We start from the raw sequence: 15,144 nt of genomic DNA, 5'->3' as shown, positions 1-15,144 counted from the left end.
CTCATCTCCTTCTAACAAACAAATTGGGTACTTAGCGTACATCTAAGTATCACTATCTAAGCAAATCTAAGTATCGGAAAGAAAAGTTATAAATAAAAAAGATTTTGTTTCTCAAATCAGCATGATCTGACACTTTTAAGCAAAAAATATTGAAGAAGTTTGTATAGCAATACTTTATGAGGACTAAAAGATAGCCTACCGAAACAAATTAACGCTCACATTAAAAACACGCTGTATACTTGCCTATATTTAAGGTTTAGTTGATAACTAATATAAACTTTCGCATATCAACCACTCTTATTTCAAATTTGTTTAAAAATCTAGACAAAGGGAATTTAGACTTTAAAACACTTCTTAAGTCAATAGAAAAACCAGAAACCATAGCATCGAAATAATTGCAAAACTTTTTTAAAAAAATTATAATAAATAAAAAAACTGAATGCAAATAGGCGTCTTTTTAACCGATTTAATAGAGAGATTTCGCACAGCGTTTGTTTTAAACATACTGCTAACCTTATTTTCTACATTTAACGATACTGTGATGCGTGGAAAAATTTTCGCACATGCCCTGTGAAATTCAAATAGGGTTATCTTCAGAGTTAAGGGAAACCATTTCTCTATTGCTTTCGGTATGATTTGCAAAATCTCTCTATTGCTTTCAGTATGATTTGCAAAATCTCTCTATTATCAAACATATATACATTACATTTATTCCGACTTTCCATTTCACATGAATGGAGATAAATTATTTTTACACTGCCTACATATTTATTTAAGAAATATTAACCTTTATTTAAGAAATTATTCGAAAATTAATATAATTTTTATTAATTCTTTATAACTATTAAACAAAAAAATTGTTTTTGTTTGTTTGAATTAAAATATCTAAATAAAAAAAAGAATTTAAACACCAGCTGACATTTGGAAATGTTGATCATTTTAATGTTTGGCAATTCAAAACTTGCATGCTCTAGCTGAGGGGGGGGGGGTATCAGGGGAAGGAAAAGTTCCATTTTTCAAAATAATAATGAAGTTTTTACGTGGAGGGGGCAAAATAACAATTATCTAATTGAAAGAGCAAAATAAAAATAAAAAATAAGTAGACCCGAAAATAAATACAATTTCATTAAAAAGATTAAAAAAAAAAAACTTTTATAAATATATTTCACATTCGGCAAATTAGTAAAAAATTAGTTCAAAGAAAGGGATTCGACGCAGCTATTCAAAGAAATGTTATCATTCGCCTTAATTTGAATTCTTAAATTAGCAATACGCTTTTATAAACTCACGCAAATTCTAAGAGGAAAAAAAAATAATAACTTTAAAGGTAATTTAAAAACAGCGAAATGAATTATATGAAATCGCAAGAGAAAAGTAATTGGTTTAAAAAAAAATTTAACTGTCAAGAGGAAAAAAAGAAAATTATGAGAGAGAATTAAACAAATCGTTCACCACGAAAGAAAATAAATCGTAGTAACAACTTGAAAAGAAAAAAATAACAATAATAAAATCAAATTTCTAAGTAAACACCAGAATGGTGTTTTCCATTGTTACAAATGTTGAGTTATGATTTCTGAAGAAGAAACAAAATGTCTATCGATCGACAATGGTAAGAATTAACTGAGGGGAAAAGATTTCAGACCTCACATTATTACTGAAGCAATGAAATAAGTGGAGTTGAAAATTTTATGGATGGCCGAATCAAACTGGAGGAAAACTGGAAAACAAATTACCAACTGTTAGGGAAGAAATAAATTTAAAAAATTAAAGACATTGCGTCTTTCTAAATGCTAATTATAACATTTTCCAAGAAATTTAATGCTGCCTAGGAGTTAAAGTTATGGAATCAAGGTGATTTTTAAATCAGATTGATATCTTTTTTGGTACTGCTTTACTTAAAAAAAATAAGCAAAGAGCATACCATCAGCTGGGTAATAAATTACCAATACATCATGTTAACTATCAAAAGTAACTTTTTCAGTACGGTTTCAGTACGTTTATATTGTTCTTTCTTCATGTGCACTACATCCCAAAGTCATATCAATAAGCTTCTTCCTTGGCGAAGGTATTCTTTGGCCAAGGCTTCTTCCAACGGACCTTATGAAATGCCAGGGTCCGTCAATGATTGACCTTTAATAGCTTAAGGTCTACCTCTATGAAGTATCAGGGGTCTGTCCAGACATATTGTGAAAGGTTCATTTTTGTAAAATTGTGAAAAAATTACTCGTAATTTGTGAATATAAAATAAACGTTAAGTCATATTCTTTCAACCAGGGTCCTGCTTTTGTGAATTTGTGCAAATAGGGTCCTGTTATTGCAAAATAAATTTTTTCAATGAGTTTTTAAATTGTAAAGACATACAAGATTACGCTCAACACTGTAAAATTATAATAAAAAAAAATTTTTTTTTTAAATAAACAGCAACTGCTGCTACTAAATTAGAGATGCAACATACAAATATTTGGTATTTAGTCTATACTACTGAACGCAGAATATTCATTTCGGACGAATAAAGGAAGAAGCAAGCGTCTGAGAAAGACAAAACTTAGTTCGTTTACATTTGTCTTTCTTCCCCTCGCCCTTCCTGGGGGCGATTAACAAAACAATAATTAAGATAAACAAATTTGTGAAGGGTCCGATTAAAAGATAAATTATTTTGTGAAGGGTCCGTTAACGGACCCAAATTTCTTCTAAACAGACCCCTGAGTATATTACATATTATTATTTAATATAATTATTTAATTATGAATTAATATAATTATTTAATTATGAATTATATAATTATTTAATTATGAATAAGGAGCACTTTGTTTTTAAAACCTTTTTCGTAGAAAATAAATAGATTCATGTCTGTCCCACTAAAAAAATAAGGGACTTCCCTGCAGTTTATGACACAAGCAATTTTAAGTTTACAAGAAAAGAAACTTCACAAGTCCTATTCTTATGTCATGTATTATAATTATTTGGTACCTCGTAGTTCCTAGTATTATAAGCCATGATCTTTGGTTTGCTAGATGAAAATACATACTGGAAGAATACCAAAATTGACCACATCTCACTATAATCGGTGATCAACTGATCACCTATGATAGTGAGACCTCATTTTCATTAAAAATCACTATCAATGAAGCAACTAGCGCCAGATTCTCAATAATTCCAGCAAAAGGAAAATTCGAGTTTCTTACTGATGTGATACTATCAGAATGGATTTGGTGGAATGCAGACTATTCCACTGAAATCGGTATGAGACGACTTGGAAATAAATATTTAAATAACGGAATATTATATATTATAGTTTTATTAAATGTATCATGTGATCGTTTGGGTAATAAATTATGAAGAAGTAAATTTTGAAATTACCTAAAAGAACATAAGCGCGCAACTTGAAGATAATTGGTTTGAAATGATGCTGCATTATTCTAAACCAATACTAACCATCTTTTACTATTTAATTGGGATTATAGTTGTAACATTCGATGTTGGCGGTGGATTTGGCTTTTGATATAGATTTCGTTTTTATGTTTATTTAACAACATCTAAAGAAAGAACCACCTAGCATCATGTCGCATAAAAACTAAAGAATAAAATAATATTATTAAAACACGATTGCTTCGCTTTTAAGTCAATCATCGAAATTTTCAAAATGTTGAATACAAATCGGATAACGTAATGCCGAGGAAAACTTTTAATCACAGCTGAAGGTTAATCAGTCTGTTACCAAAATTTTAAAACAAAATGTATAGCAATAATTACATCAACGAATTAACAAAACAAAAAAAACTTATTTCACGATTTAAGAAAAATTTCCCACACGCTTTTTCTTTTTCCTGTTCCTAATATGCAACAAATTATAACTCAAAAACATAACTTAAAGACGGCAAAGGTCAGACAGGTGCAAAAGAGAAGAAAAGAAAAAAGAAACAAAGGCCAAACACGCGACGTACCAAAACACAAAAGGAAACGTTCTTAACTTGCGCTAAAGCTCAAGTTTAGAAAGTTAATCCAGTGATTTTATCCTGAGGAGAAAAAAACGAAATATAGAATGAATTGGCAAAACATTAATTTTTCTTTATTATAAACACGGAATTAAGGAAGAACATTTTTGCATAATTAAACAGTTCGATACTTGCTCTTCAATCATCAATCATTTAATAGAAATATTGAGGTTATTAGTTCTTTATGTTCTACTTTTCGTCATTGGTACTCATTGCTTTCAAAGATCATCCTTCAAGAAAGAATTAATTAGCTCGATTTATGATTAACAACAATGAAGTTAAACAATTATTATCTTCTGAATTCTAATATACTTTTACTATACGAAATTTAATATACTATCCACGAGATTATATTGAAATATAATGTTGATGAATTCATATTTGCTTTTAATCCGCTAACTTATATTATTACTTCATATGAAGATATAATAAAATTTTGCTTTGGTTAATATCATTTGATCAAATGAAGTAATAAATTTTACATATGCTTTGTTACAAACACTCAGTTTTTATGAAGGGATAGAAATAACATGTACCATTAATACACCTCAGAAATTTGAAAGATAAAAGAAATTATCCAAATCACTATCTTTTTATGTCTTTGAGCCATGAGTCTATGGGTCATCTAATTTTAAAAGTTAATTATCTTGTTAATGAATTTTAAAACACAGAATTTGGTTTCTTGTCAATGACTTTTGAAATATAGATTTTTACAAAATGATGTGCAAGAAAACAAATATTCAGTCCCTGTTATCTATTTTTTTATTGTTGGTACAATCTTTAAACTCTTCACTTTTACTGTAGAAGATATTTGCTACAATTGGGCAAAAAATTACAAATTTTAAAAATAATGATTACACCACTTAAACAATGAACGAATACATATCTTATTCTCGACTGCTTTCTTTATTAATGGGTAGTGTACTTGATAATATCTTACGATACTTAGTTTATAAATGTTCGGAAAATCATCATTGTCAGCGCATCAACGTGTTTTCTTTTTTCACAACTTCTTTGTAGTACAGAACCCGTTATCCGGAAATCAGAAAACCGGAAAACCAAAAAACCGGAATGAAATTCAATAAATTTTCCCGCCATTTTTTGAAAAAAAAGTTATTTTCCTCATAAGATTTTAAGATTTTTCTTTCTATTTTGAAAGATCATTTGGATACTTACCATCATTTTGGAAATAATTATTAGTGTATTACTTGGTCCCGATCGTTCCGGATAATCGGTTCCCTACTGTATAACAATTTGTGATGATAATATCTAATAAATGATAATATCTTCTGGTCCGTAAATGTTTGGAGGTAAATCAACTTATCTGCGTTAGTGGTTCAAAATGGATGATTTCAGACTGTCTTGGCAACAACAAAAAAAAAAAAAAAAAAAAAAAAAAAAAAAAAAAAAAAAAANAAAAAAAAAAAAAAAAAAAGCATTTTTTAGGTGAAGGTGACATCAAATAACCGGAACGGGTTAAGATGGTTACGAGTATTTTTAGATTAAAAAAACTTAATTATGAGTTTTAATATCGATTTCTATTTTAAGTGCACATAGCTAAAATTGTCTGAATCAACATTTTTAACCTTTGGTGCCCTACTTTATTTGAAATTCTAAACTAAAATAGCTCATTGGCAAGATTTTATTTCATAATTTTATAACTTATAAATTTTATAATTAGGTCATTGAACAGCCGACCCAATTTTGGGTTTACAACCGCTGTTCAACTCCGTAGTCTTGCAATTTTGAACCTAATCCAGAAGACAAAAGAACTCCGGAAACAAATATTGAGAGAAATTTGCCTTCGTGGAAAACTTTTTGGTGGAACTAACCCGCATTTGCGTTACATGGAGAGGAAAAACACGAAAACCTTAAGCGGTTATCCTGACGGCAAGGGGACGCTAATCCGTAATACGTCTACAATGAGGATATTTTGCGTCAGCACTGCAGTCAGTGCAAGCTGGGTACGGAATTCGCATCGACCAGCCATCTCAGATTCGAACCCGGTTCACCTCATCGGAAGGCGAACGCTCTATCCCCCGAGACACTACGGTTCCTATTTCCAACATTTGCGACAAATATTAAAATCTTAGAAAAATTTGTGTTTTATATACGATTTGGGAGAAACTGAAATGTATGTTTGAGAGCAGTTTACAGCACAACCTAATTCGATCGGTTTACGCAATTAATTGAATAGCTCAATCCATACAATACAGTTTGCAAGCAATTCACACACGTGTCAAATTTTGATAATTAACTGACAAATGCAACTGGTGCCCTTTGGATATTCTTTTAATGATGTAATAGTTTAGCAATGCGCATACAAATTTCAGAACATTTTCTAAACGCATAAAAAGATACTAACTCATAAAAAAATATGAAAATAACGTTTTTTGTAGCGTTACTTAACTAAAAATGATTTCTCAAAACAGCGTAGTTCATATTCAAAGAAAAAATAATTACAATTATTAACCCATGTGATTAAAACTTTATCAGAATGTATATTAATAATGTAATGTCTGTTACAATAAAATTTTTATTATTAATTTTATTACAATTGAGTTTTATAAATTTTTGAATAATTAAGTGATAAAACTCGAATTTTATAAAAAAAAATTTACTATTTACTCAGTTTACTATTTTATAAACTGATGTTTAACTAAGTGGGTGATTAAAAATGCCAAGAAAACAAGATTCGCCAATTTAAATCAGTTTGATTTAGCTGACGATTGAAATCATGATTTAAATTATTAGGATTTTTTTCTTTTTTTTTAAAAAATCTTTTTTTGAGCTAACTTTAATACAACTTAAACATATTACTCATTTATATTAAATACATTCTGCATCCATAAATTTACGTATTTTTGAGAATACATTCTGCATCCATAAATTTACGTATTTTTGAGAAGAAAGGAAACCTTTTCATATGTTCAGCGGCAATAGAATTAATTCCTTCTTCTTTTATCTCAGTAGCATCAGAACTTAAATTTACATTTGTTATTTCATACATTACATTTGTTATTATCATACTCAGTGGTCAGAAAAATTAAGAAAAAAAACTGACAACTTCTACAATTATTTTATTATTAATGTAGTAAACTACAACAACTTTTATTTTAAATGTAATGATTAATTTTCGAAATGTATTCTCTACTATCAAAAGGCAAATTTCGCAGAATAGAATTTAAATCCATGCTTAAAGAGGTTTCGAATAATAAACTGGCTTATTTAAGCAGAAATAAATACAAATAATAATACATCGAAATTTTAAGAAATATTTATTCATATTTATATGAGCCAGTTAGTTATTCTAATCCATTTTTTACTAATTCATTCTCTTAACTATCAACTTTTCATGCCATCCTCTTCAGCGAATATTTAATGTTAGAAATACTATGAAATTTTCAAATGCACATTTACAATTTTGTTAAGTATTAAATGCTTTTTCATTTCCTTAGAGAAATTAAGTACAACGAAAATTACATAGCAAAATATGTTCCCTTTCACTGAAATCATATTCACATTATTTTAAAATGGAGTGTATTTGGCAAGCATGGCTAATTAACTAATATTTGAAAAGGCTGGATAAAATATTAGTCATTATCTATAACAGCTAGATTAAAGAATAGTCATTAAACATAATTGCTACTATACATACTCGCGGATTAATCACTTTGGTCATAGCAAACAAATAAAAGTCTAAAAATTGCGAAATACAATAGTTAAGAGGAAGAGTAAAAAAAAACATTAATTGAAACATTTTTTTTTTTCTTTACTGTTACTGCTTTGGAGCATTAGACGTAATTCTAATGAGTACTCGGGCGCAGGCACATTTTTCTTGCGTCTATTGAGGGATGTGTGTATAATTTGTCTACGGTAAGAATTCCCATTGTCACAAAGTCTGAAGCCATCTGCTGCTATGGAAACAAGAATAGCGCATTTCAGAGAGGGTAGCTTCTCTTCACTCTAGGGTTAACACAATAGACCTAAGAGAAAGATTCCCTTCTCTCGCTGACCAAAACCTGTACTAAACAGTGAACCCACACACAACTCTATTTGACACCTCGTTACCATAGTCACCGCCACGAGCCCAAACGAATAGATAGGGGAGTTCTTACATTAGACAAACTATAACAATTGCACCAGATAGATTCGAAAAATTAGTTGGTTTGAACCTTGGTTCTTAACTAAACTAAAGTTAAAAGTAATTGGCAGGAATCGCTCCAAACTACCGTTTTTAATGGGTAGNCGTTTTTTTTTTTTTTGGTTTTTTTTCATGTCTTACACTACACAACTAACTACGAAAAGTATAGATTAGAAAGTAGTTTCGCTACTAGTAGTGCTGCTTCCGACTACTGAGCATACTATTATACGAACTCAATCACAACATACGGGAAAAAAAACTTATTTTTTCTAATCAACAACCAAGTTATAGAACTTCATTTTCCTAGCTTATTTGATTGATGAACAATACCTGGAGTTAAAAATTATATAAATATGAAAAGAAGAAAAATATTCTAATTATTTAATAATAATTGATTATGAAATTTATTGCAAGGACAGATCCTTTCTACGTATATCTTTCGCGTAAGTGTTATATTTCAGACATCTCCTATTTAATGGAAGACATAGACACTATAATTTTTAGAAGTAACAGAAAAATAAAGCAGTAAAGCAGTTGCTAACTTCAGTCTCTGCAAGATTTATTTATTTATTATTAGATCCAAGATTTATTTATTTATTTATCTATTTACTTTTATTTTTTGTGCATGGTTTAGTACACGCAGAAATTAGAAATAAATTGGATGATGAAAAATTCAGAAAAATAGTTCTTTCACATATTAATTTCCTTCCTTAATTATTTTTAAAAGAATGTTAAATGTATTATAATCGAAGTGAAGTTTTCATCACTTATATTCAATATTACAAAAGGTAAACTTTCTTCACACTGTTTTTTAAAGAAATATTTGGTTGCGGAGAATATGTTTTTTCAGTTATTTTACTCATTTTATTCCTTTTCATCTTTATATATGTGACTTAAATTGGTGATAAATAGTAAACCAATAAATATGTACATATTCTCATAAATTGATTAAAAATTCATAATAACAGATAGTTAATTTTATAATGCGATATTTAAATTGTTCTATTACAAGCGTATATGAATGAAATATTAAAGGATATTAGATAATATTTAAAATTTCGCTTGCATTTAACCTTTTAAAGTACAATTCAACATTTACTCCTTTATATTTATTACTTTATATTTATCACTTTGCAATTATATTACATGTTGTATCGTTGTAACAAATTTCTTTAAATGCCACTAGACATCGAATGAAAATTTAAAAAAAATCCGATTTAAATAGAATCTGTTTTAAATAAAAAATCTTAACGCTTTATTTTTTTAAAAATCATACTTTTTTTTAATTAAATAAAAAAATCAACCTTTTAAAAAAAATATATGATTTAAGGCTTTACCAGAAAATAAATGCAAAAATGAATATTTTAATAAGGAAAATTTGAAACTGGTTTCACCATCCAATGTCATTAGCTAATTTCTCTATATCAAATATTCTGGGCAAAAAGCTAGAAGATCACGTCAACTGTTACTTCGTTGGCACATGAAGATTAGTTTTAAATTAGATAGATTCGGCAGATTCCAGATTCAACAGAGTTTAAATATAGATAAAACTCTTTAAAAAAAATTATAACAAAAAATTATTTAAATTAATTATTAAAAAATTATTAACTCAATGAAAGTTTCCGCTGAAACTGTTTCTAAAATAAAACTTTGAAGAATAAAACTATAAAATCTGAAACATAAATTAAACAGCTTTATAAACAAGCAACGAACGAAAATGAGTTTACAAACAAGCTTTATCAAAAATATAAACATATAAAATACTTACACAAATCTTCGTCTCTTACTGTGGGGGGAGGCTGACCCCGGTAACTGGGCAGCGGCCGGGGCCACCCCCGTCATGCCCCCCACACTAGGCATGGTCCCCACAGTAGGAGCGATGTAGGTAGTTGGGGGTGTATAGTGCGGGGGCCCTGCGTATGCAAACATGATCGGACCCGTGATATCACACAAAATAAGTTCGATACTGATAAATCAACATAGCTCCATAAACACTCAAAACCAACCACATGCACTCCAAAAAGAATCACTAATAATATCACTGATAAAAGCGGAAAACATAACTACACAATCACTACTATCCCTCTCTCATTAAACACCACTCACTGAATGGACATCCCAATTCCTAAAGCAGACATCCACCACCGCAACACGGCGCCTCTTCCACAAGGGGGACAAACACATTCTGCAAGTTTATTGTTTATAGCCCTCAACATGGCAGGTAGGTAATAAAAGAAACAAAAAGTTCCGGCCGGAGGTCTGTAGCTCAACTACTTAGTTTATTCATTACACATGTGTCTAAAAGGTCAATAGCCACAGATGAAGTTCACGCGTTTTTTTTTTCCTTCCCTCTTGGAAAAAAAATATTGCAATTAATCTTGCGATTTTATTAAATTAAACTGTTTTTTGTATTATTTTTAAGTAGTAAAATTGTATATTTTTTAATAATTATAGTAATTTTTTGTGCAGGGGGATACCAAAATTTCAATATCGCGATATATCGTTATATTTAAGGATAAATCACGACATCAATTTTAATTACATTATATTGGTTAATACTCTTAGCACAAACGATATTTATGATAACTCACGATAATATTGTGATCTATAATTGCCGTTATCAATAATACAGGCTATATTATCATCGATATTGTCTCTATCGGTTAAATTCGCAATACAATCGCACTCTTAATTGATCGTGACTCTTAATTGATCGTGAATTGATAATGATCATAGAGTCACTACTGATAATTATCGCACATGCAATTTAATTTAACGTAAGAAATGGTATTTACGATATATCATGTAAATATTTCTTAAAATATCGTTAATGCGATGTTTCACGATGTGTCCCTCATCTTTAGTAGTATTGGTTTGAAAAAATTGGAAGAAATAATTTATAACAATTGGGATAACTGAAGGCGACATCACGCGTGGGTCAGCAAATCGGGTTCGACACACACGCGTGACATCCCTTGCAAGTATCCAATTAAATCTGATACGAAAATTGATTCAACGTGATAATGCACAAGCACGTGACTCGACACTATCATGTGATTAGTTGAAAGTACCCAATTGAAAAATTTATCATGTGATATTTCATTGAATAAGAAAGAATCAGGCATAGAACACATTCAAACATCAGAGAAACTATTTAGAAAACAAAAAATTCATTAAAAATTGCTTTGCTTGAATAGGAACTTGAAATAAATTTATTTTCCATAGAGTGTTCTTAAAACGTCAGTTAACCTATTTTACTAAACTCAATTGCTAATGCACTAGTATGCTTTATGTTTCTAAGGGATAGTAACTAATTGTAAGGAGTTTATAGTTGTTATAAAGTTAATACTTTAGCACTAGAACGGCAGTAAGGTTAAACTATTTTTAGAAAAATAAGTCAAAATTACTAGTCTATATGTGGATTACTATTTTATATTAATTTTTCGAATTTTGTCCTTCTGGTATCAAAATTCTTAATTCGGAATTGGAACGCATCACACACACACAGAATGACTAAATACCAGTCATTTTGCTTGATATTAGTAGTCTTAAACAATAAAGCAAAATATTATTATGTAGGTTTTCACTGCAAAATTCAATACTTCAAAATTTTCCTCGAATGTTCAATCGCAAACAGTTTGTATTAACTGTACTACTTGCTTCTCAAACAGTTTTAAAAATTCTTTAATTAATATACTTTCGGAAATACTTTCGAATATTTTAAAACAACTTACAATTTCAAAAAAAAATTCTCACACCTACTAAAACTGCTAAAAATTACTTTTCAATTTCTATTTCTAGCAGGAAAATTTAACGTTTAAATCTTGAAATCCAAAGATAATACCAGTTTTTCCTATTAATTACCTGTTTAAAACTAATACAGATTCATGTAATATATTTTACAGTAAATAACGTAAAACATGACAGAGATATTGAAGAAAATACAATAATTAATGCATTAGTCTACACACGATGAAACTTCAAGAAATATGATGCAGCCATATACAAATTCATAGAAATCAATAAGACTCAAACCACCTGCTTTAAGTTAAAGGCAACTCGTACAAAGCAGAGGTCATTTTATTTATTTGAATAATACCCTCATTATCACGTAGCGACACTCATTATCAAAAGTTAAAATCTCAAAAAAGGATATCAAGTAGGCTATTTGTATTTGTATAACAGAACATCCTTGTTTAGAGAAAGAGGACATCAGTGATACGCGACAACTGAGACACAAATCAAATGTTTCAGGAGAAAAAAAAAGTCTTTCTAAACTGAAGAATAAAAAGCTTATTGACTCAACAGAATGCAATATCATATAAAGAAGTAATTAATAACCTGTGATGGTCAAAATATAAGATTTAAAAAATTTAGGATAGAATTCATAATCATAACTACACTAAAAAATTTCAGTTAAAAAACAAAATACATAAATCTATAGCTTTCCAACGGAAAATTTCTGTTCTCTAAAAGTGCTGAAGTTTACTGCTAAACTACATCGCAATCAGTCGAAAGAGACATTTTTTCTGTTAACAAATAAAATCTGTAACTAATGATACAGATACAGATTTTATTCTTTTGGGTTGAGTACAGATTTTTTCAGTTATCAGAACATTCATAAACTTTCGCAATATAGCAGACTTTTTTTTTTTTGAAGTGCAATATTATCGGACAGGAAAGAGAACTTAGATAATTTCATCAGGTAAGTGGTATTTATATGCTATTAAGTAGTAACAATTCAATTGTAATATTCTCGTACTAATCATGATATCTTGAAACCGAAATCTTATGGTTTTAAGATTTACAATGCAACAGGACATAAGTTGAACCGAGAAAAAAATTTATCGCCGTAAAGAGTCTTTCAGTCTCTATCGAGCTTAGTTATCAAATTATTACTATCAGTAAAAATCACTAAGGTGATTGAAATTCTATCCTTTTTTAAAATATTTGAAGTTTGTCTTTCAAATTTGCAAAAGTATTTAATGTTAAACTGTTTGCTGTGATACTTGAGGATAACCCAACAACAGAAAAAAAAGTTCAATTCCAAAAATAAAATTATTTTTTATTTAATAAAAAATTTTATTTTTATTTGCGCATGAAATGCATTTGTGATAAAATTAAGTATGAAACCTTATTTTAAAACATTCTAAAACATTATAAAATTTCAACACATCAACATTTAAAACATTATAAAATTTTCAATCGTGCTGGGGCATAGGTGTGGCTAAACCTCAGTTAATAGTTTATAGTTATACAGAGTTAAATGTTCTCCTTAAAAGTTTAGGCTTTGTTGGGCAAGTTAACATAAATCGTATTGAAAATCAGCCCTACATAGGGTTTACTTTTTTAGTAGCTCAAATTTGAATTTATGCAACCGAGGAACTGAAGGAAAAAATGACCCAACGATGATTCCAATGAAAAATCCCCACTGAAAAGTAACATTAATTAACAATATGTGTTTTCCAATCAATAATTGAAGTAACAGTGCACAAGAAAAAGACCACCCTGAAACTAAAATATGTTAATTAATTAACTAACGGTATTTTAAGTTACGAACTCAGACGGAAAAACGTACTTTCTCTGAAAAAACATACTTTTTTTTTCGATGGATTTGAATTTCTGACCCCCAAAAGGTAGTGGGTAGCCGGAAATGTGGGAAACATGGTCCCCAAAGTTTGGCCAAGTCTGGACCCCAGAATGCTAATTTTACTTTTAGAATTTTTCGACATATTTCGAGAACTTTTTAAAGCCAATTTAAAAAAATTACACACAATTATAAAATTCATTTATTAAAAGATAATTACAAGCAAAAAAATAACTTTTAGCAAATATTTATTATTTCCTATTATTTTATTTAAATAGTCGGAAAAGGTTTGAATTGTAAGGTATTAAATTTTTTACATCAGTTTGAAGAATGTAATTTTACAAAGCAAAAAAACAAAATTTGAGAAAAATCGCTGAGATAGTTCCCGAGAAACCGAATTTTAAAAAAGCCCTATATTGTTAGTACACGTACAGAGCGAGAAAAACGCCCTGAATAACTTTTGATCCAATGATCAGATTTTCACGTGCTAGGACCCAACTTCAAATGGACCTTAATATACTAATAAATTTGTCTAATTAATTAATAAACTGGGCCCATGACCAAAAGGGTATTACATAAGTAGTCGTAACCGAAATCGGGTCGGCTGTTCAACGACGGTTATAAAATAAATAAATAAAATTAATTTGTGCGGACTATATATTAAGTTACGAAATCAGACACAAAAAGGTACTTTCTCTGAATAGACAATCCTTTTTCAGACTGGTTTAAATTTCTTACCCTCAAAGTTTGAGGGTAAGGGAAATCTGGTAAATATGGTCCAAATAGTTTGGTCAGGAGTGCGACCTTAAGTTTGGACTCCTTATTGTTGATTTTACTTTTTGCGTATTTCCCCAAGTTGGTGTACAGATGGCGCTGAACTCGTCATAAAATGCAAAAGAAATAATTTTAAAATATATGCTAATTAAAAGTGACATGTGCTCCGCATAATACAATTGTGATAAAAATGTGGAGATCATGCAGCTCCTGTTAAGCGAATCGCGCAGTGAAGAAGCGAGAAGCATACATACAGCAGGAGACAATTTCCAGTACTTTTGATGTTTAATGACGTTTCCCATACGTATATGATAAAAATGCTAGCTAACAGAAGAAAATACCCACTTAATAAACATAAACTTTTCAACACTTTTTCAATAAAAGCAGTACAAGTATTCCTATAAACATAATAGATAAAGTAATATTAATAGACTGATCAAATGCATTAAATTAGTTGGAAAAGCTCGGTCAGGATATAAATTTTTTTAACAGGTCAGAAGAAATCATATTTGGTGACATGTGTCCAGCAAGATGCATTGCTATAATTTTTCCCCTGAATACGACCCCTAGCATTGCTTTAAAGACAAGCATTGTGAAGGTTCAGCGTCTTATAAAAACAATACTTTTAACGAGTGATATGCTAC

General features: G+C 29.5%; 1 protein-coding gene across 17 annotated transcripts in view; it reads right to left on the bottom strand.

The window, feature by feature from the left end:
* LOC107452304 (Aryl hydrocarbon receptor nuclear translocator homolog tgo) overlaps positions 1-15,144 on the bottom strand; it is a 112,492-nt gene that overhangs the window by 79,734 nt on the left and 17,614 nt on the right. For 4 of the 17 annotated variants that reach the window (XM_016068679.3, XM_016068680.4, XM_071178554.1 and 1 more), the window contains exon 1: positions 9,908-12,553. The exons of the other annotated variants lie outside the window; for them this stretch is intronic. In XM_016068679.3, the coding sequence (XP_015924165.1) occupies positions 9,908-10,068 (161 nt within the window). In that variant the 5' untranslated portion in view covers positions 10,069-12,553. Of the gene's footprint in view, positions 1-9,907; positions 12,554-15,144 lie in introns of those variants that run through there. 17 annotated transcript variants of the gene reach the window in all.

This window comes from Parasteatoda tepidariorum, chromosome 3, assembly GCF_043381705.1.
Source record: "Parasteatoda tepidariorum isolate YZ-2023 chromosome 3, CAS_Ptep_4.0, whole genome shotgun sequence".
Lineage (NCBI taxonomy): Eukaryota > Metazoa > Arthropoda > Arachnida > Araneae > Theridiidae > Parasteatoda > Parasteatoda tepidariorum.
The sequence above is the reverse complement of the archived record's forward strand: the minus strand, read 5'-3'. Positions and strand labels throughout refer to the sequence as shown.